General features: G+C 36.9%; 1 protein-coding gene and 1 long non-coding RNA gene across 14 annotated transcripts in view; one reads left to right on the forward strand and one right to left on the reverse strand.

The window, feature by feature from the left end:
* Positions 1 to 26,228, forward strand: part of LOC141381166 (inactive phospholipase C-like protein 2) — a 191,591-nt gene that overhangs the window by 134,010 nt on the left and 31,353 nt on the right. For all 12 annotated transcript variants that reach the window (XR_015480577.1, XR_015480578.1, XR_015480574.1 and 9 more), the window contains 2 exons: positions 2,032 to 2,235; positions 9,138 to 9,213. Coding sequence is in view for 4 of the 12 variants with exons in the window: in XM_087244154.1 (XP_087100280.1) it covers positions 2,032 to 2,235; positions 9,138 to 9,213 (280 nt within the window). In the remaining 8 variants the exon portion in view is untranslated. The remainder of the gene's footprint in view (positions 1 to 2,031; positions 2,236 to 9,137; positions 9,214 to 26,228) is intronic.
* LOC147845575 (uncharacterized) lies at positions 12 to 10,200 on the reverse strand. Of its 2 annotated transcripts, none has more exons than XR_015480582.1 (4): positions 8,517 to 10,200; positions 7,320 to 7,589; positions 6,591 to 6,711; positions 12 to 3,841 (listed from the first exon to the last, which is right to left on the reverse strand). It is a non-coding gene; the product is annotated as an uncharacterized LOC147845575 (long non-coding RNA). The 2 variants fall into 2 exon arrangements; XR_015480581.1 differs by having other exon boundaries at positions 12 to 3,777; positions 6,524 to 6,711.

Raw genomic sequence — 26,228 nt, forward strand, 5'->3', positions numbered from 1 at the left:
GATTACTGTAGTTGTTGTTTTTTTTTTGTTTTTTTGATAATTATTTTTAGTTTTTGAATGATAATCGAACAAATATCTGCAAACAAAAAGTAAAATAAAGGGAGTTATACAACAAAAGTACATAAACATTGATGTTCCGACTGTGGGGCATACAAAAAAAACATTTTGAAAACAACAAAATAAACATCATGGTAACACAAATAAAATTAAACTAGTACAGATGCAACAAAGCTCTAATGTATATAACTCGTGAGAAAAAACAAAACTGTTTTTTCTGTTTGTGGGAAAAGCAGTTTGTGATGAGGATTGGTTTGTCGTTACTTTCTCATTCAATTCAGTTCATTTCATGTTTATTTCTATAGCGCTTTTACAATGTAGATTGTGTCAAAGCAGCTAAACATAGAAGTTCTAGTAAATTGAAACTGTGTCAGTTCAGTTCAGTGTGGTTTAATTTTCACTGCTGAAAGTCCAAACACTAAAGACCAAATCCATCGATGCGCAGCGCCACAAGTCCCAGCAAGCCAGTGGTGAGAAAATTAAAGGTTCAGCAGACCTTTTGCTCTGAATAAATGGCTAATAACATAGTGTGAAGAACAGAAGCTGCACTTTGCTAATAACTAGAATGTTTTCTGGGAACTTTATCATCCACACATGCTTTTAGTTGTGTTTGTTTGTCCAACAAAGCTATATGATGTAGGTGTTAGTACATTAAAACATTGATGCACAAATATGACTAAATTAATGAAATTTATGTACACATTTATTTTATGTTCCTGCTGTTTTTTTAACGGTAAAATCCTGGGAACCAAATTATTAAAGAAATTTTATTAATTGATTTTTTTTTTTACAGTGAGACATTTGATTGCAATCTTGTATAATCTACATCACAGGTGTCAAACTCAGTTCCAAAAGGGCCGCAGCTCTGCACAGTTTAGTTCCAACCCTAATTAAACACACCTGATCAAACTAATTGAGTCCTTCAGGCTTGTTTGAAACCTACAGGTAAGTGTGTTGGAGCAGGGTTGGAACTAAACTGTGCAGGGCTTCGGCCCTCCAGGAATTGAGTTTGACACCCCTGATCTACCTCATAGAAACTCGATTCCTGAAGGGCCACAACTCTGCACAGTTTTGCTCCAGCCCTAATCAAACACAGCTAATCCAACTAATCAAGATGTTCAAGTCTACTAGAGACTATTAAACAGGTGTGAGTTGGAGGTGGTTGGAGATAAACTGTGCAGAGCTGCCTACGGCCCTCCAGGAATTTGAGACCATTGATCTAACGCCATTCGATATGGTACAGTATATATCAAACACTTATAACGAGAGTTTCATGTCAGTATGCTCAATAGAGAATTATGTCAGGATTTTTTAAAGGGATAGTTCATTCTAAAATGAAAATTTGCTGTCAACTTACTCATCCCCTTTCAAGATTTTCTGATTCATAAATGTGATTGGTAATTAATTAAACACTTTTTTTCTGGAAATAGGCTTATTTTACAGCTCCCTTTGAGTTAAACAGTTGAGTTTAACATTTTTGAATGCATTCAGCCCATCCCAGGGGCCTTTTAGCTTAGCTTAGCATAATGAATTGAATCTGATTAGACCATTAGCATCACACTCAAAATTGTCAAAAAGGTTTTTGATAATTTTTTAATTTAAATCCTGACCCTTCTTATGTAGTCACATCATGTGCTTAGACAGGCAGAAAGTGAAAAGTTTCTATTTTCTAGGCCAATATATCTAGGATCTATACTCCAATTCTGGGGTAACTTGCAGACTGTTTTTATGAAGTGTGATAATAAAAAAATGTAATTGAATTACTTTTTATCACTATAAGCTGGCAATATTCACAGTCTATTGCCTTTTAACTGTGTTGGCACCCCTTATAAAAGTGAATTCTTTGCCTAATAGATCCCCTTTAAGCAATATGTCTCTTCTCTCCTCCTTACTAAACTCTTCACCCTAATGCGCAACTAACCTGCAGCTTTCACAGTGGTTGCTACAGCTAATGTCATCTTGTTTGTTTTCTAGAATGCCATGGTGTCGTTTAAGGAGCTCTGCGGACTGACTCCGGCAGCTAACATGAAGCAGTGTATCCTGACTGTGTCGTCCTGGCTGATGAACAGCGAGCGAGTGCTTCGCGTGACGGTAGATCTGAGCGAGGCCTATCCCACCATGGAAGCCCACGGCCCCATTCCTGAGCTGCTGCGTAAAGTGCTCACCGCTTATGACACGGTAGGGGGAAATTCAACAGTGGCACCCTAACAGTACACAGATAAGTATTGTCAGCTGATTTAAAGGGATAGTTCACACAATTTCAAGAATGAATGAACTTTAAGTCAGAATTTTCATGAATAATTGAATATGAATAATTTCTAGCTTGACTGTAGCTGTATATAGCTGCAAATCTTACTATGACATCTTATATTTAAAGTATAAAACAAATATGAATAACTAATCGAATATTCTGGAAATCCCAAAATAAACTGTTGTAAATCTAAATATGTTGTTGGCAATCTAAATACAATATATGTAAAAACGTATATAAAAAATTCCTTAATAAGCAAAAAATCCAGAATATATTGTTGTAAAGCTTATGACATTTTATACTGAACTTAATTATAGATCTAAATATATATTTTAGATATTTAAATATGTCTTCATATGCAGTATTTATACTACCGTGTCTATATAGAATAACTTCAGAATCGCCGCCACATTCCGCTCTTTCTTGCTTCTATCTGCTCTTTCCTTTTATAATAGGACTTTACTACAACAGATTCAATCCTGTAGGGATGTAGGAACGTTTTATTGTATTACACACACACAATGGCTCCATACGTACTCCATACTTTCATAGCACAATTCTATTTTGATATGAGCAGACATCCTCATGTATAATGTATGCAGAATTTGCCGTGTGTGTGTGTCGGCTGAAGTACAAGCTGTGCAGGATTTTCACTCTCAATTAGGCCTCTATCAGGGTCAAACTAAACTGTGATTTGTCAGGTGCCAAAGTATTTGTCAGGCCCAGAATCAGGAATGCAGTGCCTTGTCACACAGTACAAATTTCAAAGAATTGTTTGACAAAATCGGCTTATAACAGCATGAATTTCTATTTTTGTCCAAGGTGGTTCATAATGGATGGGTCTTTTGGGCCTATGAGCTCGTTCCACTGCATGTTTAGGTAGTTGAACAAATATGTGTTGTATCCACTGTGTTTAAGAGCACTTATTTTCAAAATTGTACTTTTTTTTTAAAGCCTTTAGATCAAAAATTATGTTCCACATTTCAGAAAAATGTTTGCAAAGGCATCCACTGCGTAAAACATATGCTGGATATTTGGCAGGTCATTCCACTGTGGCGACCCCTGTTTAATAAAGGGACTAAGCCGAAAAGAACATTAGTTTATTTAAGAATGAATGAACTTTAAGTACAAATTAAAGGAAAGACAAAAGTCACAAAGTCTTCAGTGAGACACGCAGCACAAAAGATGACCGAAACTGATCATAGGAGAGACATAAAGCATTCAAAAAGAAGACAGGAGTGTCTGATCTCTAGTTTTACACTACCGTTATTATAATGACAATCATGTACAAGACAATAAACAATCTCTTCATAACTTTACAAACACTTCACTACAGTATTGTGATCTATGTGCTCTTTAATAAACTCCAAATGAGTTTTAAGATGAAATCAAGTAATTTAAGTCATTTTGAGATTGATGCAACAAGTTTTTCACACCTGGATTTGAGGATTCTCTGCCATTCCTCTTTGCTGATCTTCTCCAGTTCTCTCAAGGTTGGATGGTAAACGTTGGTGAACAGCCATTTTTAGCTCTCTCCAGAGATGCTCAATTGAGTTTAGGTCAGGGCTCTGGCTGGGCCATTCAAGAACTGTCACCGAGTTGTTGAGAAGCCACACCTAAAGATGTCAACACTCTTTAATAGATTTTGATTTTTGATTACAGTGGACATCAGGTAAACATAGTTAGACTGCAAAAACAATATACCTGTGTTTAATTAAAACTAAAATAATACAACTTGTCGATCTTTACTTGGTTTCTTCTGATGGTTTCAAACTTGAGCAATGTAACATTTTAGCTGATTTTGAGGTTTTTGTTTTATATGCTGCTTATTACTAGACCTCTGTCTCCATTATTATAAACAGATTTATATAATCACAATAATTATCTACTGGGCTTCTACTGTACCAACCAAAAAATAAATAAATAAAACACAAAAACTGACAGAACCATATTAAATATTGTTCACTTCTTGTTAGATTTACCAACAAACATAGACCACACTGTTAAAATAGCTATAAATTAGCCGTTTTCTGTGTTTTGGGATTTGCATTTTAATTTTAGTTTATTTATAGTTTTGATTTGCATTATGGGACCTTGATCTTTCTTCTAAAACAACTTTTAACTTTGAACTTTTTAACTTTTTATTTTTTTTAAGTAGTTTAAAGTGATATATTGTCTGGGTTGGTGTTGTATATTACGCTACAAAAACCTTGTAATAAACTGCTGGTTCATTTTCTGTTTTTTTAAACAGACTTATTCATCTATATATTAGTTATTTTACATTATATTATTATTATATATTATAAACTACTAAAATGTCAAAAAAGTCACTTTGTTTGACTGTAGAGTTGAGTTTTCAACATTAAAAGTCGACAGAGCAGAGATCAACTTCCCACAATGTAAGTCACAATTGTAAATATACTGTGCGGAAGACACTTGTAAACCACTAAATATGGAAACTGTTAATTTACAGTTTTAACAGTGTTCTGACCAAGCGGCAACCTCCCGCTCTCCCTCAGGAAGCCAATACGGAAGTAACTAAAACTGCAATTCATCCAAAATTCTGCTAGTCCTGGCCGCTCCTGGCTCCAAAACAGAGCAACTTTCAGTTGAGCCCACTGTTAGAATGGCCAACTTTACAGCAGAAAAAAAGGTGTTTACAGCCTGGTACAAAAAAAGATTTTGGTTAATACAGGTAATATTACCCTTCATGACAACTGTGAGGGGGGTGAATTTTTTTATAACTCGTCCGTTTCCTTTATATTAAGTTATATTAAGTTTGCATAATTAAGGGAGTGGCCACTTGATTGACAGCTAGGTCTCGCTGGTCGCCGTCACGTCACCTCAGCTGAATCCTGCAGATTAGCCACTGAACTCGGCATATTTATCGTATTTCTGTGTTGTTTTATTTGGCTTTACACAGTCAACTGCCTTTTGGACTTGTTTCTTACAATTATTAGATGGCATGGCATGCTGAGTACACTTAATTGTGCTCACAAACCATTCACGTGGCCTCCGTTTCCCATGTGAATAAAGTTAAATACTTATATACCATCTTTATACATGTATTTGTTTTATTTAAGATCATTTATCGTTTATATTTATATTTAGAGCTGTAATACACTCCAGAATCTGACGAATTGATTAGCTATAGGCTCTAGAACAGTCATCTGAAGCGTTGTCATACAGTGTTATGCTGGATTTCATCAATAGTCTTACATTAACTAACACAGACTGTATCTGAAGTGTTTGGAAGTAATTCGCGTTTTCCTCCTGTTGAAAACCGTCATAAGAACAATGTTTAGTGGCTCAGTGTATTACAGCAGTGTTTTTAAAAGTCTAAACACTTTATTGATATAGTGTACAACCAAGCACAAGTGGTCAGAATACAAACGAGTCACAGGTGATAAAGTATTAAGCGTTCTCCCAAAGTAAAGTGTGTCTGAACCAGGTCCAAGCTAAATGCCAGCAGGTGTCTGAATCTCCGCTCATTCTCCGCCTCTTTGCCCTTGTTTGGTATCTCGCCGTCGGTGTGATGACGCGCGAACAAAATGGTGACGGTTGGCCGCGCCTACTTGTGGCTTCTTTTGCGCTCTTTAGAAACCTATGGGTGACGTCACAGATACTACGTCCATATATTTTACAGTCTATGGTTCTGACATGCGAGCCACTGTGGACATTGTGGTGGATTTAAATATTAGGTTAGAAAATATAACAAAACAGTTTAGTCATTTTTATATATTTGCGCAAATTGATTTTACGCCATACCTCTTCACCAACTAGGATCCGTCCAATGTTGTTTCTGTAGGATTGGTGAATAATACCAGTGTTCTGTGCACTGACTATACAAAACAAGTATGTCATTTCATATTTGGAGAATGTTTTCAAATGTCCTACTGAAGGAGTTCATTAACATGCTGTAGAGTAGGCTTGGGCGGTAATACGATAATATGGTATACCGCGGGATCTAAAAATAGCAAAGGTGTCAGTTTCAATACTGACAGAGAGAGAGAAAGAGAGAGAGAGAGGTGAGGCGGCGAGTCACGCACCAAGTACCCTGTAGTTTGGTAGTATTTCCGTTTCAACCGAACGAGAAGGGAGACGTGGTAAATACGAACTAGAGGTCTGCATTCCCGCTGCTGTACCGCCCTAGCCGACCAGATTTCTTGCGGTGCGGGAATAAATATCCGTATAAAGCGCGGGAGGGGTCGTAACTCTGGTGTAATTTGAAAGGGAGCGGGTGCGCGGCCTAACAATATCGCTCCCATGCGAGCAAGCACACGCGCATCTGCGTGGATGGTGTGTGTGTGTGTGTGAATGAGAGAGAGCGTCCCACGCAGAAGAATACAAACAAGACAAACAGGTGACCGCGAACCTAAGGTCGCATATACGGTATTCAGTTTCTGAATGGTTTAGGCACTCGCCAACAGTTTGGTGACGGTGTCTGAGCCTTACGTCATAATTTTTTTTATTATGCACGGTGATACCGTGGTAAAACAGGGAGGAGGTTTGGCGGTATCAATTTAAATTTGGAGGCCGCCCAAGCCCACTGTAGGGTTAAAGGGTCGTGTACCCCCCTGTCCCAGCTTTATCTTTAAAAACTGAAAGAGCACTGTCGATACTAATTAACATTGCCAGGACAGGACAATCCACACAAACTGGAGCTTTGTCCTTTTTTTAAAAGACGAGTGGCAAATGCAGATTTCAACATTTCTAGATTTAAAAAGTTCTCAGGTAAAAAAAAAAGTTCCTTACTAACATATTTTTGTCGCGCGTTAGCAGACCATGGTTATGAACACATGTGGGTCTACACGGGAGCTGTGCTCTCGCGGGGAAATGGAGGCAAAACCTTCATTGCGCCACATTTATAAACGCAAGACTGAAGACCCATGTCTCCAAATAATTCTTCTACTACTAATTCTCTGAAATACAGTTGGCAACATGGAGTCTTGACAGCCATCTCATTCACAATAGAGCTCATAAGTCTTTCTCATGAATTAAAGATGAAAGCTCAAAGACGTCACGTTGTACTCGCCGGCACTGACAGCCAATTTCCACACTGGATTTTACACATTGATCTCATGGTCGTGACGCAGCTTCAAAATTTCTTTTCAAACCGGAAAAACAAATTTGCTGTAAACACCCCAAAAACAACCAATTTTCACTTTTTTAATGAAACATTTGTGTCCTAATAGTGTTATTAGCAGCGTGGGACACATATAGGACTGTCAACATATCAAAAAAATGTGTTTTGGTGTTTCAGTTAAGACGATGTTAGCACCTGTCAGCTTTAATTGTGGGGAAAACTGGATAATGTTGAGCTTTTGTCAGCTAATTTCAGCTTCCGGATTTAAAATGATTTTTGGGGCGGGATCAAAATCGGCGACGTAGCGCAGTACTGCAAGTGCAATGATGACACGTCGGTTTCTCATTATTATTCATAGCGGAGTTTTCTTATCTTATGAGAAGAGCCGGCTGCTTAATTATTCATGAGACCTGCCAGTGTCATGCCCGAGCTGTGAGACTTGGACGGATCTACGGAACACAGTATTTAGCCGTTCATGAAGGCTCATATGCGTTTGTTTCCATGATCCACAGGGTTTGTTGCATGTTTTCCCCCGCGATCTTGTCAGGGCCGATCATAAAGCAAATCTGTGTGTGTGCTGCTAGCATTTTTTGTCGGGAGAGCAGCACGAGAATTAGAGAATGGCGGACACTGTCTTTTATCAGGAGTTTGTTCACATTCAGACACATCACTGTGCTGCTGTGTTTGCCTAAATCCTCCAGATTACCAGCAGGACTAATGGTTAAAATAGACAGGTCAGGAGACCTGCTGCACTGAGTCTGCTGGATACGGGAATTGAGGGAGAAGTCCTCATTTATAGGTTTTACATGAACAAACTTATCTTTATATTGATATAAATTGTGGTTATGTGTATATGAAATTACGAATAACAAATGTAGCAGGGCATTAAATCACTGTTCATTTCTTTGCATTTTAACTTTGTAAACTATAAACTCATGCGTCTCCTATATTTTACAGTCTATGGTCTCCTCACGGTTTGTCTCATTTTGTGAGCTAACTGTCAACAACAGTTGTTCGCTCACGTTCTCCCCTGCTGGCTACGCCTACTCCTGCCCGATGCTCGCGGAGCTCCATGCCCATTAATCATGCATCTTTTGAAAAAATTCTGAAGTAGACTTTAACCGAAATTGGGGGGTGTCATGGCCCTTTAATGACTATCAAGTGGTTTAAACTGTTTTGTTCTGTTGAGCACAAAAGACCATTGCTTGTTTTGTTGTTTCTGGAGTGTCAGAATAGTGTATAAAGGCTCCGCCCTCTTCTGGAATGCAGAAGCTCATTTGCATTTAAAGGAACAAGCACAAAACTGTGTTTCCTCACAGCCAAACTGATGCAAGTCTGACAAGCTATAATAATTTATCTGTGGTGTATTTCAAGCTGAAACTCCTCAGACACATTCTGGGGACACCAAAGATTTATTTTACATGTTTTAAAAATGTAAGAATGAGTTTGAAAATAATCCCTGTTAAAGCTTCTCTAAACAATATCAATTAAGTAGCAGCAATAACAAAAGACACTTGCAATAAAGTAGGACTGAGGAATGCTGCTCAATCTAATCTGACAATATTGTGTCAATATTGTGTGTAAGAGAGTGTGAGGGCGTGTGTGCATAAATACATATTTGTATTTGTGTGTGTGTATCTGTGCTTGTGAGTTTGATCTTCTCTGGGGAGGGCATTCCTTATCTGGAAGTCTTACTTCCTGCTGAGACCTGACTTCCTGTTTCCTGTTTTTGGTTTCCTATAGATGATCCAGACGAGTCGCACACTGATCGAATCAGCCGATGGCGTGTACTCAAAGCTCACACAAGCACAGAGAGCAGGTATCGTTGCATACACACACATACACACACCAACAGTGAAAGCACAATAACAGCTGATGGTTTAATACGGTTATTTACAATAGCAATTAGAGGTTATTAATGACTGTAATGTTATTGTCTGTTTACTCATAAAGCAACGGGATGCATAAACTCACACACACACACACATTTTCATGCACAGTTAAAAATCAGAAAACCCCCTTATTAATCTACTGGGTTGCTGAAGGGGCATATTTGTGGCTTGAATAAAGTCTTTTTCTGTGTTTTGGGAGAAGAAAAATAAACATTTTAGTCATCTGACCTCATGGACAGTAGTGAATAGCCTGCAGGTTTTTTTTTGTCCACTTTTGGCACAAACACACAATAAAAAGACGGTTTGTCATTATTTTTTTTAGTGATGCAATAGCGCTTGTGCCCTGAAGCCTTTACGGTGTTCATACTGTATATAAAGCTAAGATTTGAGTGAGAGAAAAATATATAATGGAACAGTGTTTGTTTAAAAAAAACTTAACTTATTAATCATTTATCTCATGAATTAATAAAGTGGTATGCAACTTAGGGTCATGCATTGCAGTGATTTAGCTGTGAAAAATGGGTGTTCATGAGCTATAATCACACTATACTTTAATAATGCAATGCAATCTTTGAACAGTTTAGAGAACAGAGCTGGTAACCCCCCTGAAGGTGTAAAAATGAACTCTGCAAAGTATATACATTTCCTGCCTGACCACTTTCTTTCATGGTTTTTCATAGCAAAGTCAACTTCAATGCACCTAAGTCTCATACTGCAAAGAATAACTCTGCTACATTTACTGCTATGGACATAAAAGGAGAGAAACTCATGGTGTGGCCACCATCCTACCCTGACCTCAACCCTATTGAGAAACTCTGGAGCATCCTCAAGCAAAATATCTATGAGGGTGGAAGGCAGTTAGCATCAATACAGCAATCTGACATTCTGCAATGAAATTAAATAAGAAGCTATCCAAAAACTCGTGAATCGTGAAGGTTATATCAAGGCAGGGGTCCTATGTTAACATGTAACTTGCTTTATTAGGCTGAGCATCATGGTGGCACAGTGATAGCATGATTGTCTCACAGCAAGAAGGTCACTGGTTCGAGCCTCGGCTGGGTCAGTTGGCATTTCTGTGTGGAGTTTGCATGTTCTCTCCGTGTTCATGTGGGTTTTCTCTGGTTGCTCAGTTGCCCCCTCCCAAAGTCCAAAGACATGTGTTATAGGTAGGTGAATTGGGTAAGCTAAATTGGCCTTAATGTTTGGGTGCGAATGGGTGTTTCCTAATGTTGGGTTGCAGCTGGAAGGGCATTTGCTGCATAAAACATATGCTGGATAAATTAGCGGTTCATTACACTGTGCCGACCCCATATTAATAAAGGGACTTAGCCAAAAAGAAAATGAATGAATGAATGAATTAATTAATTAATTAATTAATTAATGAGAACAGAGCTGGTAAGCCTTTGAAGATGAGAAATGAGAATGTTTCACTGTTTAAATGGCAAAATTCTCACTACGTGCGCAAATTTAGGAGATATTTATGCAGAATGCATCTTTACACCTAAAAAGCGTTGTTATGGAAACTTTCTGAAGTAAAAAAAAAAAGCCTGTAAGGCTTGCCCTGCCTTTGTGCTCTTCTTATTGGCCCACTGCTCTAGAACTGAAATCAAATGGATTGATTAATATTATCCGTCAATCACTCAGTCAATGCCTTCTGCCTTCAGATTAAAGGAGTTACAACCGCGAAAATGTCAAGATGAGAGAATGAAAATAACACCTAAAGTTACTGATAATGGCACATCTTACTAGTGATCATGTGCTAAATGTTAACCCACCATTTACACTTTTCCAAGAATGAATAAAAGACTTCCAGTGGCTTCAAGTCCACTATGAAAACTAAAGCCATTCACTGTAAAAGTCTATGGGGCGGGGTTTGCAGGTAACAGCGTTTGCCACTGATTCTACACATTTTAAGTGCGAGAGGTACTGTATAATCTTTCATGGTACAAAAAGAAGAAAAGTGCCTTTTATTGCAAAATCATCTGCTACGAGCATAAAAAAGCAACTCATGATATATATATATATATATATATATATATATATATATATATATATATATATATATATATATATATATATATATATATATGAGAGTGGAAAGCAGATAGCATCAAAACAGCCGGTCTGGGTGGCTATTTTGACATCCTGTAAAGAAATTTGAGTCAAGTCAAGTCAAGTCAGGCTTAATTGTCATTCCACTACATATATGGACATAGAGAAGGACAAAATATCTTGTCTTGCAGGACAACAGTGCTACATAAATTAATCATAAATACAAACACAACACTGGAAATAAGAGCTAATAAAAAATAAAAAAAACGATGTATAACTAACTTACATTATAAAATAAAATACTTTAACTATACACATGAGGTCATACAAGTACTTTTACATGAGACCAAACAATGGTGTGCATGGGTTTAATATTGTGCAAGAGGTATTTAATGTTGAAGCAAGCAGCGCAACAGGATTGTGGTACATTTATAGTAAACATCACTTTCCTTTTTGAGTCTTTGTAAGGTGGAGTTATCTAAACACCATTTAAACATCATCTTAAAAACAAAAATGCACTAGTGTATTGGCATAAAACATAGGCATAAATATACCTTGAAATCAGAATCAAGTGAGAGCAGTGTAATACGAACCTTTAACATCCATGGAACCTTTTCATTCCACTGAAATGAAACAGTGGAAATCATTACAGTGGATGAAGGTTCTTTATATGTGATCATTCTTCAGAACTTTTCTCATCAAAGGACTACATTTAACGATTTACAGTTGAAGTCAGAATTATTAACCCCCCTAAATTATTATTATTATTATAGACCTAAAAATGTTTTTTAAAACTTTAAGAACTGCTTTTACTCTAGCCGAAATAAAACAAATAAGACTTTCTCCAGAAGAAAAAATATTGTCAGACATACTGTGAAAAATGTTCTTGCCCTGTTAAACATCATTTGGGAAATATTGAAAAAAGAAAAAAAATTCAAAGGGGGTGTAATAATTCTGATTTTAACTGTATATAATTAAATTGCAGTTTTTGTGATTTGATATCAACACTAAAGCATGACATGTTGTCTGTAATAGTGAAGAATTTATCAGCAACATGATCTGAAGATTTTTACTCAGATTTGTCTCTTAGAGAGTGTTTATTTACAGAATTTAGCATCTACAGTATGAGCAATATCATGAGTAGCATTGCAATATATCAACAGTTATTATTTTAGAATTTGTTGAATCATGTTTGCATACGGTAAATAATAATTCAACACATTCTAAATGCTTAAAAAGTTTAAAAATGATTTTGATTATGTAATATTTAGCATGAAATGTCCTTTATTCTAATCTGTTATCGTGACAATGCTTTTGTCTCTGGCTTTCATATGACTCTGAACAGAATTCTACTCAGTGCAATATCTAGTGTGATTGCGGCCTTAGGCATGATATTACACAAAAGAGCCTGTAATTATTATTAATAAAAATGAGAAGAAAAAAAGCCAAGCAATATAGTTAATTGTATTAACTCCAGGCTTTTTGTTCTCGCCAAACAAAATTCAGAACTGATTCTTAAAGAAATCTCTCGCATATCCAACAAAGATACTTCAGCCGCTACACAGAGTTTGTCCATTTTCCAAAGTCGTCACACAAAACACAGAAACATAAATGAATATATAACATAATTATAATTATATAATTAAATAATATAATTATATAATTATAATATAATTAAATTACATAACTGGTTATTTGTTTTGTGTCTTGCAACCACATTAAAACGCATTGAATTACCAAATAATAGGTTTGTATTCTTTGTTTTTCAAATATATAAAGCACATAACTCTCTGTAAAACCTGCAAATTATTAATAAGCTGGTAACTCTTTACAATAAGGTTGTATTAGTTACTGTTAGTTCAAGCATTTACCAACATGAGCAAACATCAAACATTACATTTATTACAGTGTTTGTTCATGTTAGTTAACGTTAGCTAATGAAAATAAAGTTGTTCGTTGTTAACTCATGTGAACTAACGGTGCATTGACTAATGTTAACAGGCATGAATTTGGATTTTAAAAAACGCATTAGTTAACTTTAAACTATTGATTAATAAATGCTTTACAAGTATTGCTCATAATTAGTTCATTTTAGTAAATACATTAAATAATTTAACCTTATTGTCAAGTGAGACCAATAAACTACATTAACCTTTTAATGCACAAGCTTTAAAATAGATATAGAAAAAATAAACGGGTCACTTTAGACCCATGTAGTGCATCAAAGGGTTAATACACTGTCATAAACTTGTAGAAAATCTATAAAGTCCAATATAAGAAACCCTGTGCGTGACATGCAGAGAAAAAAATGTCTTAGCATCCTAATCATTTACTTTATCTGGAAAATGTGATTTTATTTAATTAATTAATTTTTTATTCGTCTATGCATTTTAATTATATTGTTTCAGTCAAAGTCAATAGAATCACTCTGGGCTTAATTTCCTCTGGAGGAAACGTTGGATGGTGTGCTGACACAATGACGTTAACTGAATTATATGCTATAACATGTAAAACGGGATCATGAAAGAAACATTCAAAAAGTTACTCATGTAAACACCTTAATCATATTATTGTCTTATTCAGATTAAGGCAATTAGTCGTGATAAACGTAGTCACTAATATTTCTTTGCCATCAGTGTTATCAGTTATTTATGTCATGACCAGGGCCAGACGGAATCTGCGGACGTTTTTTGCTATTTCTGCTAAGAATTTTGGTAAAAGTCTGCGGATTTCTGCAGTATTATTTTGGGAGTGTCCAGCGGAGTATCATAACTAAAACCTTAATATAAAAAAATAACAAATTATAAATTACTGAATAAAAACTGAATAAATTTAGATTTACACATTTACTCAAGTAAATAAAGAGAATTAATGATGGGCTAAAAATCTGCAGAAATCTGTGGAATTCTGCGCGCACAGATTCCGTGTGGGCCTAGTCATGACTAGGGCCGGCGCGTCCATAGAGGCGACCTAGGAGGCCGCCTAGGGCAGCAGAATAGAGAGAGAAGCATCCCCGAAACTACCCTCGCCACCTGCACCCTCATCCACGTCTAGGGTGGCAGAATAGAGAGAGCGGCGTCCCCGAAACTATCCTCGCCACCCGCGCCTCGGGCGGCGTCCGGCATCCAGCGCCCGGCCCTGGTCATGACTACATATCCACCTACAAAACAAGTTATATTTCACTGGTCAACGTATATTTCACTTTACAATAAGGTTTTATTAAGGTATTTACTAACATTAGCTAGTAATGAACAGTACGTACATAACTTATTAATCTTAGTTCAGCATTTACTAATGCATTATTAACATCCAAATGCATGCTTGTTAACATTAGTTACATGAAATACCAATGAGCAACTGTGTTTAACGTTAACTAATATGAACATATACTGTAATAAATGTATTGTTTATTGTTTGTAATCTCAGTAAATCCTTTAACTAATACAACCCTATTATAAAGTGTTACTTTTTTTATCAAATGTATTTTTTTATTAAAGTATTATCTCCAGTCTATTAGTGCTGGACAAAAAAAACATAGTGCATCAATACACAATGTCCACATTAACACGGTAGTCATTTTCCATACGCTTCACATACAATTAGTCTAGTCTGTATTTAAAGTCTGCCCAATCTGTTGTAATACTTTCCCTCCGAGCCCCTGCTCGGCCATGTGTCATCGCGATAATGGAGAAATCTGCTTTCAAGAGCAAAAGAGTGTCAGTAAATAAACAAGGTTGGCGTGCGGTAGCGCCGTCTCCTCGCCCACTCTTTCTCATCTCGCGTTCTACCACCTCCACCTCCGTTTCCATCCCGCGCTGGTTGGAGAGATTGAATCAGGCCTCTGCTAATGACCTTCTCTGCTCTTACTGATTCGGACTCAGAAATAAACACGCTTCTACAGCACTCAGAGTCTCTCACATTGTGTCGTGCGGATCTGGACTTGTCCGGCTGAGTGTCACAGCTGCCGATAGGAGGTTTAATTAGCAGCGGGAAGGGGAGGAGGGCAGATGTTTCGGAGGGAGATGGAGAGCCGTGGAAAAAGGCTCTGATGGCCTTGTCCAGCACCTCTCCATTCTAATAAACACTTCGATCAGACACGGCTAATTAAAAGTGAGTTTAAGCTTTTATGATGGAGCGCATTGAGTGCTTAGACAAGTATAATGGTTCGTTTGTGCACATGTGTTCAGATGATTGTCGTGGTTGTGTGAACGCTGAAATGCACTCTTGACCTCTGTGTGTGTGTGTTTGTGTTTGTGTGTGTGTGTGTGTGTGTGTGTGTGTGTGTGTGTGTGTGTGTGTGTGTGTGTGTGTGTGTGTGTGTGTGTGTGTGTGTGTGTGTGTGTGTGTGTGTGTGTGTGTGTGTGTGTGTGTGTGTGTGTGTGTGTGTGTGTGTGTGTGTGTGTGTGTGTGTGTGTGTGGGTGTGCGTGCATTTTGGTCAGGCTTGACCAAATGATTTGTGGTTTTAAAATCAATCAGAATTGTGTGTGAAACGTGTATTAATGGTAGCACGAAGAGCTTTGTGCAAAATTGTTGACATAATAGACTGAATGAGAAATATGCTGATCTTTACTCACAATAAAGTGTCATGATATAATACATAATGTCATTAATTTCAATTTTGGCATGCTTGTTTTATGTATTTCTATTTGACCATTTAATCTATTTGGAAAGATGTTTATTCAGTAGATATATATATATATATATATATATATATATATATATATATATATATATATATATTTTTTTTTTTTTTGGATGGATTCGTGGACGAACACGAAGCTAGGTGAATGGACAGATAGATGGACAGAATGCTAGATTGATAAACAGATGGAAGGGTGGATAGACAACCAGATGTATACATGGATGGATGGATGAACGAGATGGACGCATGGATGGATAGCAAGATGAATGGATGGATAGATGGCAGAACATATGGATAGATGGATGAAGTGGTGAACAAATTGACAAAATTAATGGATAAATAGATGGATGAATATTTGAATAAACAGATGGCTTTATTTACAAATGGATGGGTGCACGGATGGATGGACGGATTGCTGAATATATGGATAGATGGATGAAATGATGAACAAATTGGTGGACAGACAAAATAAAAGGATTAATAGACATGTGAACAAACAGATGGCTGTGTTTACAGATGGATGGACGCATGGATGGATGGTTACATTTTTAAAGGAAGATGTGGATAGATGGATCAATCGATTAATGTCGACTAATGGATGGGTGGATGGATAGATGAATGGATGGATGAATGGATGAATTAATAGATAGATGAACAGATATTTGAACAAACATATTCCTGCATTTATAAATGAATGGATGGACAGATGGGTGGATGGATAAATAATTGAATGGAGATCTGGATGTATGGATCGATGAATTGCTCAATGGATGGATAGATGGATGAAATTAAACAAATTGGTGGACAGACAAAATAAAATGATTAATAGATAGATGAACGGATATTTGAACAAACATGGCTGTATTTACAAATGGATAGATGCATGGATGGATGGATGGATGAATTAATAAATAAACAAAGATGTGGATAGATGGATAGATCAAATATTGGATGGATCGATAATACAACTGTGATGTGCATGACTGGATTATTGGATGGATAGATTAATAGATGAACGGATATTTAACAAACAGATGGCTGGATTTACAAATGGATAGATGAATAGACGGAGATGTGGATGGATGGATGGATGGATGGATGGATGGATGGATGGATGGATGGATGGATGGGTAGGCCAGCCTGAGAGGCCAGCAGGGGGCCCTCAACCTGTGGTCTGTGTGAGTCCTAATGCCCCAGTAAAAGTGAAGGGGACACTATACTGTCAGTGGGCGCTGTCTTTCGGATGAGAGGTTAAACCGAGGTCCTGACTCTCTGTGGTCATTGAAAGTCCCATGGCACTTCTCGTAAAAGAGCAAGGGTGTAACCCCGGTAACCTGGCCAAAGTCCCTCAATTGGCCCTTGCTATCATGGCCTCCCAATCATCCCCATCCACCGAATTGGCTTTATCACTGTCTCTGTACTCCACCAATAGCTTGTGTGGTGAGCGCACTGGCGCCGTTGTCCTGTGGCTGCCGTCGCATCATCCAAGTGGATGCTGCACATTAGTGGTGATGTGAAGAGACCACCCCTAATGATTGTGAAGCGCTTAGGGTGTATGCTTATACACTATACAATGCGGTATATAAATACACATTACATTACATGGGTAATACAATGGAGTTATGATAAATGAATGACCAGATTATTGGATGGATGGATTAATAGATAGATGAATGGATATTTGAACTAACAGATGGATGTATTTACAGATAAATGGATGAACAGATGGATGGATGGATGGATGGATGGATTAATGGATGATAGATGATAGATGAATAATTGAACAAAGATGTGGATAGATGGATAAATCAATTATTGGATGAATGGATGGATGGATGGATGGATGGATGGATGGATGGATGGATGGATGGATGGATGGATGGATAGGTAATTCAAAGGTTATGTGGATGGGTGGACGACTGGATTATTGGATTGATGTATCAATAGATAGATAAACGGATTTTTGAACAAACAGATGACTGGATTTACAAATGGATGGATGCATGCATGGATGAATGAATAATTGAATGGATATGTGGATAGATGGATGAATCTAATGGATGGATGGGTAATACAATGGTGATGTGGATAGGTGGGTGACTGGATTTTTGGATGGATGGATTAATAGATAGATGAATGGATATTGTAACAAACAGATGGCTTGATTTACAAATGGTAGGATGGTTGGATGGATAATTAATTGAACGGAGATGTGGATCGATAGATGGATGAATTGATTATTGGATGGATGGATGGATGGATGGATAAAACAGAGATGTGGATGGGTGGATGAATGGATTATTGGATGGATGGATTAATAGATAGATGAACGCATATTTGGTCGAACAGATGGCTGGATTTACAGATGGATGGATAGATACTGTAATTGAAAGGAAATTTGGATGGATGGATGGATGAACGGATGAATAGACAGACAGACACATGTAGCTGGACAAATGGACATAATCAGTTGGATGGGTAGGTGAATTGACAATTATTCGAATGTATAGATGGACAAACAGATGGATCGGAGGATGTATAGCTAGACACATTGCTGGATGAATGAATGGACAGATGGGTAGATCGATGGACAGACAAAGAGGCAGATGAATAGATGAATGAATGATCGGGCAGATAGATAGATGGATGGAGAGAACTAAGTAAATGCATGGATGTTGAATGGATAGAAGAACCAGGAGGATAGATGAATGGATAAATAAGTGGATGGGTTGATTAATAATCTATTATATCTCTTAAGGATAGATGGATGGATAGATAAATAAAAAGGTGAATAGATGATTAGATTATTGGATTATAGGACAGAAGAACGAATGGATGGACATAAAGATAGATGATTGATTAAAGAATGGATAGATGGATGGACTAATGGATTAATAGACTGTAGATTGATGTATGTAGAGTCTTTGTTTTATACACACACACACACACACACACACACACACACACACACACACACACACACACACACACACACACACACACACACACACACACACACACACACACATCAATATAAATGTTGAAACTCCATGAGTTGAGTTTATATAATAGTAATAATACTCTTCTTGTCATGCTAACGTTTGATTTCCAAGGACTCGCATCATCCATGAATTGAAACGGCTATTCAATATTGCCCATAACTAATGCAATCTTTCTTTCAATTCATCACAGTCACTCAGTACTGCACTTCATCCTGTTACTTTAATCCTGTCCTTCATTTCTTCCCTTAATCCTTTTCTTCATCCATCTCTTTTTCTTTTGCCTTCATCATGACACCTCAGACATTCCATCCCACTCGCAAACGTGCCGCTTTCGATCGTCCAATCAGGAGCAGGCATATTCTAAGAGGATCACCATATATCATCATTGCCATAGCAACATAGCACATTACATTTACCAGGGCAACTTTGTCTGTCATTAAACAGTCTCATCTGTTTCAAACTTCAAAGGCTCACAAAACAAACACATGTATCTGTCCTCTCATTCGGCGGCCGCTCCCGAAAGGTACATTGTGTGAAAATGATGGCTTTCCTAGCAAATCTGTTGTCATTTGCAGTCCTATTACTCTTTCCTTTTTGCAAGACCGGCGCCCTTGAAAATGTGAAGCTCCAGATGAGCTCATTTAGATAACAGTGTTGTCAAAATACTGACACTGTAAGCAAATAAACTCGAGCGAACATGGCTGTCCTCATTTACAGCTGTGCACTCGTGGCCTCAGGGTCTGTGTAAAAATCATGTGAAGGCTGAGTAAACAGAGGCAGTTTGCTTAAAGAAACACTCCAGAAACTGAAAAAAGACTCATTTTACAACTTCTTCTCGAGTTAAATTTGAGTTTTACCATTTTGAGTCCATTCAGATGATCTCCAGGTCTGACGGGAGCACTTTTAGATTAACTTAGCATTAATCATTGAATCGGATTAGACCGTTAGCATGTCAATCAAAAATGACCAGATTTTCAGTCATTTCCCCATTTAAATCTTGGCTGTTCTGTAGTTACCTCATGTACTAAGACTGACGGAAGATGAAAGTTGCTAGGTTGATATGGCTAGGAACTATACTTTCATTTCACCATAATAGTCAAGGAACTTTGCTGCCTTACCACGGCTGCAGCAGGTGCAATCAGGGGTGGGACTAATAAGCAGGGTAAGTGGCTGCTTGGAGCCCCAGGATATCTGAAGGCCCCCAATAAATGCCTAGAAGTATAAATTATACCTATAAAATATTATATATATCATTTTTCTATGATATATTGTATGTGAGTTTCTAAAAAATTTAATTTTAACGTTTATTATTACCAATGTTATAATAGTTTTGTATTTTCCTTTGTTTTTAGTTTTTATTTTGTTTAGATTTTTAGTTTTCAAATTCAGTTTGTTTTAATTATGTTTTAGAGGGAGATTTACTAGTTTTTATTAGTTTCTATATTTTGAAATTGCTTGGTTTTAGTTGAGTTTTTATTAGTTTCAGTATAAGTTTTATTTTTTGTTTGTTCTTTTCTAAATAAGGATATTTGTTAGCTGCAGGATTCAAAATCATGAGAATAAATATTGTATAATAAAAACTCAACCAAAGATGGACTCCTTTTTTTGCCACAAGAACACTATCATCTACCGCTACCATTTACCCATCCACAAACTCAAATGCCACAGCCCACAAGATTGCAGCCTTAAGTAAAAAAAGGTCTGCAAAGCTGCTTCTGTGGTTAAATATACAGTAATGGGAAGTTCAGATCTTTAACGCGAACCAGATCTTTCATGACAATCTTGGACTCAACATACCAAAATTATGCAGTCAGCAATCATAATTGCAGTCAGTGAAAACATCACAGTGATCTGAAAAGTTTCTTACAATTAAGTTTTGCAACCCAACTGAATCATGATTAACTTTTTTAAACTCATTACGACTTTCTGTTATGAAAAAAAAAAACAAACATACGTTTTGCCAGATCCTCTCATAAGCCCTCGGTTTACCCGCTCTGCAGTTGTTCAAGTTTAGTTCAGCTGTCATGTACTGTTTGTGTTCTGTTCCCTGAATCTGCAATGCGCATTAATATCGGTTTACCGCTTCTCAAATTTGATCTCTGTGTACTGTTCTAATTACTGAATGACTCTGGATATATTGCTTTATTTCGAGTCAGAGTGGGTGTCAGGCATGTTAAAAGATGAGTTGTTTGTGGATAAATGCTTTCCATTACTGGAGACGCAAATCGTTTCAAATGATTTAGTTTGACTTAGTGAATAGGTTCAACCGGTTCACTTTGAAGATCTGGTTAATAAGAACGATATGTTTGCGATCGCAATCACTATTACAGAAATAAAACCTATTATTGGGCTCAAATGTGTTAAATTAGTTGTTTTAAGCGTCTGCTCAGGTTGTATACAATGTTGTCACCATGCTGCTGTCATGTTCACTTGTTGTGTTTGTCGCGAGAGCAACAGTGAGTATTACTGGAAGAGGAGCGGCTTGTTCCGGCCAGTGGCATGATTACAAACTCTGATGTGCTCTAAGGTCAAACAAAGGGCAGCGCGAAGCAAATAGATGTAATTCTAAAATAAATACTTTTACAGAGACAAAAACGAAGGACGTTTTTGCTATAACTTTAGTTTCAGTTTCAGTTAGCTTTGTATGTACACAATAAAGTTTCAGTTCTACTTTTTAAAAAACTTGGTTTTTATTTTTATTTTAGTTAACGAAAATTATTTTTCAATTATAGTTTTTGTTTTTTTGTTCTCTTTCGTTAACTATAATAACCTTGATTATTATGGGTATGCAAATTTGTCCCCCACCAACAATCATGGAGCAGTCCAGCCGTCAAATCAAGTAAAGATTTAGCTTAAAAAATTAAATAGTTTATTTATTGTTTTTAGTTGTGAATTCATTTTACAAATCATTTAAAATGTTGACATTGCATTAAGATAAAACATAAAAAAGAAGATTGAGGGATCTAAGAACAAAAAAAAAAAACTAATATAATTAAATAAAATATAAAAAAAAGTACGAAGCGTGCATTTAAGGACTGTTGAGCCCCCAAATCGCTGAACCCACCCCTGCTCACAATCATATTATGCAGCGCAGTTGCCTTAGTACAAAGCTAGGGACTATTTTCAGGGACTGCAAAATATCATTACAGCTTTTTTCTTATTTGGAGCGAGATGCTAATGGTCTAATCCGATTCACTGATCCATGCTTAGTTAAGTTTAAATTGCTCCCGCCAAACTTGTAGATCAGCTCTATGGATTAAAAAATGGTAAAGTCAAGTGTTTAACAGGGTTCCCATCGAGTTTCTGGAATGTTATGGAATTTTAAAAGTTCTATTCCAGACATTGCAAGTCAGGGAATTTTGTATTTTTGGTCCAAGTTATGAAATATCATGGATTTTTCTTTGTCACTTAAATTTTTGCTTTCCATTTATTATTATTATTATTATTATTATTATTATTATTATTATTATTATTTTGCAATTTCATGTGTTGTGCCTGTAGTTATGGTTTGTCAATCAAATATATGAAAATATGAATATTTCGTTTTCAAATATTTCCCAAATGATGTTTAACAGTGCAAGGGATTTTTCACAGTATTTCCTATAATATTGTTTCTTCTGAAGAAAGTCTTATTTGCTTTATTTCGGTTAGAATAGCAGTTTTTAATTTTTTATAAACCATTTTAAGGTCATTATTATTAGCCCCCTTAAGCATTTTTTTCTGATTTGTCTACAGAACAAACTATCATTATAGAATGAATTGTCTAATTACCCTAACTTGACTATAGTTAAGACTTTAAATAGCACTTAAAGCTGAGTACTAGTATATTAAAAATATCGAGTCAAATATTATTTACTGTCATCATGGCAAAGATAAAGTAAATCAATTATTAGAAATGGGTTATTAAAACTCATGTTTACAAATGTGTTGAACAAATATTTCTGTTAATCAGAAAGTGTGGGGGAAAGAAAATACAGGTAGGCTAATAATTCAGGAGGGCTAATAATTCTGACTTCAACTGTATAGATCATAAAAATTCAGCTCTTTATTCAGTGAAAATGACAGAAAAGTCAGGGAATTTGACATTTTACATAGAGCATGAAGCCTGGTTTATCTCTAGGGGCGGAAAAAAGTGAAGTGTTTCTTTAAAAGGAGAGTATTTATGATTAGCTGGCCTTCCAGGAGCAGCCTCTGTTGGCATAAAATCGTTGGCTTTGGCTGTGGAGATGAGAGGAGCTGTTCTTGGACTGAATCCCAGCTGAGCGAAGTGGACGGTGGGCAGGTGTTAGGGAGCGTTTCTGACACCTCCAGGCTTAGCGCCCGTTGAGGGTAGGTCTGAACTCGCACAAATACTCTCTCAGATATTTCTTTGACACGTGTGTGCGCGAGCCGCTCCAGCTGAGAGCCCTCATCGCATCTAGCACTTCATCCGGGATGTCACAAGTGTGTGTTCTGCAGGTTTGTGGGTGTTTTTAATCCGTGTGAGAGAAAGAGAGAGAGTGTGAAATCTGAAGTAAAGGTCAAACGGGCAGTGAATTCAAGAAGCGGCAAGTGAGAAATGAACGTGTGATCGGAGCACTGCTTTGCTTTTGCTTCTTTGGGAGTTTGTTTGTCATTTATTAATAAAAGCTTGAGTCCTCCTCGCTGTAAAAAAAGAAAATAATAGATAATTGTGGAATATAAAATGGAATAAATTAGAATTTTATAGAACATTTCATCTTCACGATTTGGCACTGTTTAAATCAAAACTTAAAACTTTTTATTTTGACTGGCTTTTGATATTTAGTAGTGCAAAATATTGCTTTATTGACACTCTTAGATTGTGTTCTTACCATCTTTTGTGTTGTAATGTGTAAATGTAATGTGTTCACTTTGGGCAGCTCTCCGGTTGTAATAAGGTGCTATATAAATATATATAATAAGGTGCTGTATAAATATAATACATAAAAGTTGATTTATTGATTGATAAATCATGAGACTGATTGTAATTTTTCAGACATTTTAGTCAGTTTAAAACATATTAATTTCTAAAAAATGTAATACTATATTAATATTATATTACATCATTCTAAGTAATATAAATATTATTTTAATATTAAATAATAATAATAATATTAATATAGATTCTTAATATATTTAATATTACTATTACTATTAATAATAATAACAATAACTATAAGGAGCCATTTTTAAATATTAATTAGATAAAACAGTTTTTTTAAATACTGTTTTCATTTGCATGCATACGAAAAATTTGAAAGTAATATTGTAGGGAAAAAAATAATATAAATATAAATCGAGAGACTGCACGATATGAAAAAAAATGTATAAACATAAAAAATGAATAAAATAAAATATGCTTTTATCAAATATGAACTTGAAATTAAATGCACTTATTAAATGTCTTATTAAATCTGATTAAATTATAATTTAGTCTCCTTAGCCTCACAAAACATGAATAAAAGTCAAAGCAACAATGAGAAATGTGCTAAATTTGGACAAGATCCCTAAATTAGAAGCTCTGAATATACACTCACCGGCCACTTTATTAGGTACACCTGTCCAACTGCTCGTTAACGCAGGTTTTTAATCAGCCAATCACATGCCAGCAACTCAATGCATTTAGTCATGTACACATGGTCAAGACAATCTGCTGCAGTTGAAACCGAGAATCAGAATGGGGAAGAAAGCTGATTTTGCTGATTTTGATGTGACATTGGCGACGCAGTGGCACAGTAGGTAGTGCTGTCGCCTCACAGCAAGAAGGTCGCTGGTTCGAGCCTCGGATGGGTCAGTTGGCGTTTTTTTGTGGAGTTTGCATGTTCTTCATGCGTTCGCATGGGTTTCCTCCGGGTGCTCCGGTTTCCCCCACCGTCCATAGACATGCGGTACAGGTGAATTGGGTAGGCTAAATTGTTTATAGTGTATGAATGTGAATGAGTGTGTATAGATGTTTCCCAGAGATGGGTTGTGGCTGGAAGGGTATCTGCTGCGTAAAAACGTGGCGGTTCACTCCGCTGTGGCGACCCCGAATAAATAAGGGGACTAAGCCGAAAAGAGAATGAATGAATGAATGAATGAATGAATGAATGAATGAATGAATGTGGCAGCCAGATGGGCTGGTCTGAGTATTTCAGAAACTGCTGATCTACTGGGATTTTCATGCACAACCATCTCTAGGGTTTACAGAGAATGGTCCGAAAAAGAAAAATATTCAATGAGCGGCAGTTCTGTGGGTGCAAATGCCTTGTTGATGCTAGAGGTCAGAGGAGAATGGGGCGAACCTTGAGGCAGATGGGCTACAGCAGCAGACGACCACACCGGGTGCAACTCCTGTCAGCTACGAACAGAAAACTAAGGCTACTGCACAGGCCACCAATATTGGACAATAGAAAATTGGAAAAACGTTGCCTAGTCTGATGAGTCTCAATTGCTGCTGTAACATTCAGATGGTAGGGTCAGAATTTGGCATCAACAACATGAAAGCATAGATCCATCCTGCCTTGTATCAACGGTTCAGGCTGGTGGTGGTGGTGTAATTGTGTGGGGGATATTTTCTTGGCACACTTTGGGCCCATTAGCACCAATTGAGCATTTTGTCAACGCCACAGCCTATCTGAGTATTGTTGCTGACCATGTCTGTCCCTTTATGACCACAGTGTACCCATCTTCTGATGACTACTTCCAGCAGGATAACGCACCATGTCATAAAGTGCGAATCATCTCAGACTAGTTTTTTGAACATGACAATGAGTTCACAGTACTCAAATGGCCTCCACAGCCACCAGAGCTCAATCCAATAGAGCACCATGGATGTGCAGCCGACAAATCTGCAGCAACTGCGTGATGCTATCATGTCACTATGGAGCAAAATCTCTGAGGAATATTTCCAGTACCTTATTGAATCTGTGCCACGAAGGATTAAAGCAGCTCTGAAGGCAAAAGGGGGTCCAACTCGGGACTAGGAAGGTGTATCAGAGAGTGGCCAGAGAGTGTCTATATTTACCAGTGAAATTCACAGATTCCTATTGGTACATAAGTGAAATAAAAAAAATTGCTGAGCATCAGTAAATGTGACCTGCCGTTTATATTTACAGCCTATCGTTCACACTTAAAGGAGAAGCATTGCTTTTCTCTCCTTAAGCAAGACAGTAAATTTGGCAGACACAGAAAGTATCGGCGTGTTCTTCACATTACCTTGGAGGAAGATATAAATACAGGTAATCTTTCATTTCCCTGGTTTTC

This window comes from Danio rerio, chromosome 3 (assembly GCF_052040795.2).
Source record: "Danio rerio strain M-AB ecotype USA chromosome 3, GRCz13ab, whole genome shotgun sequence".
Lineage (NCBI taxonomy): Eukaryota > Metazoa > Chordata > Actinopteri > Cypriniformes > Danionidae > Danio > Danio rerio.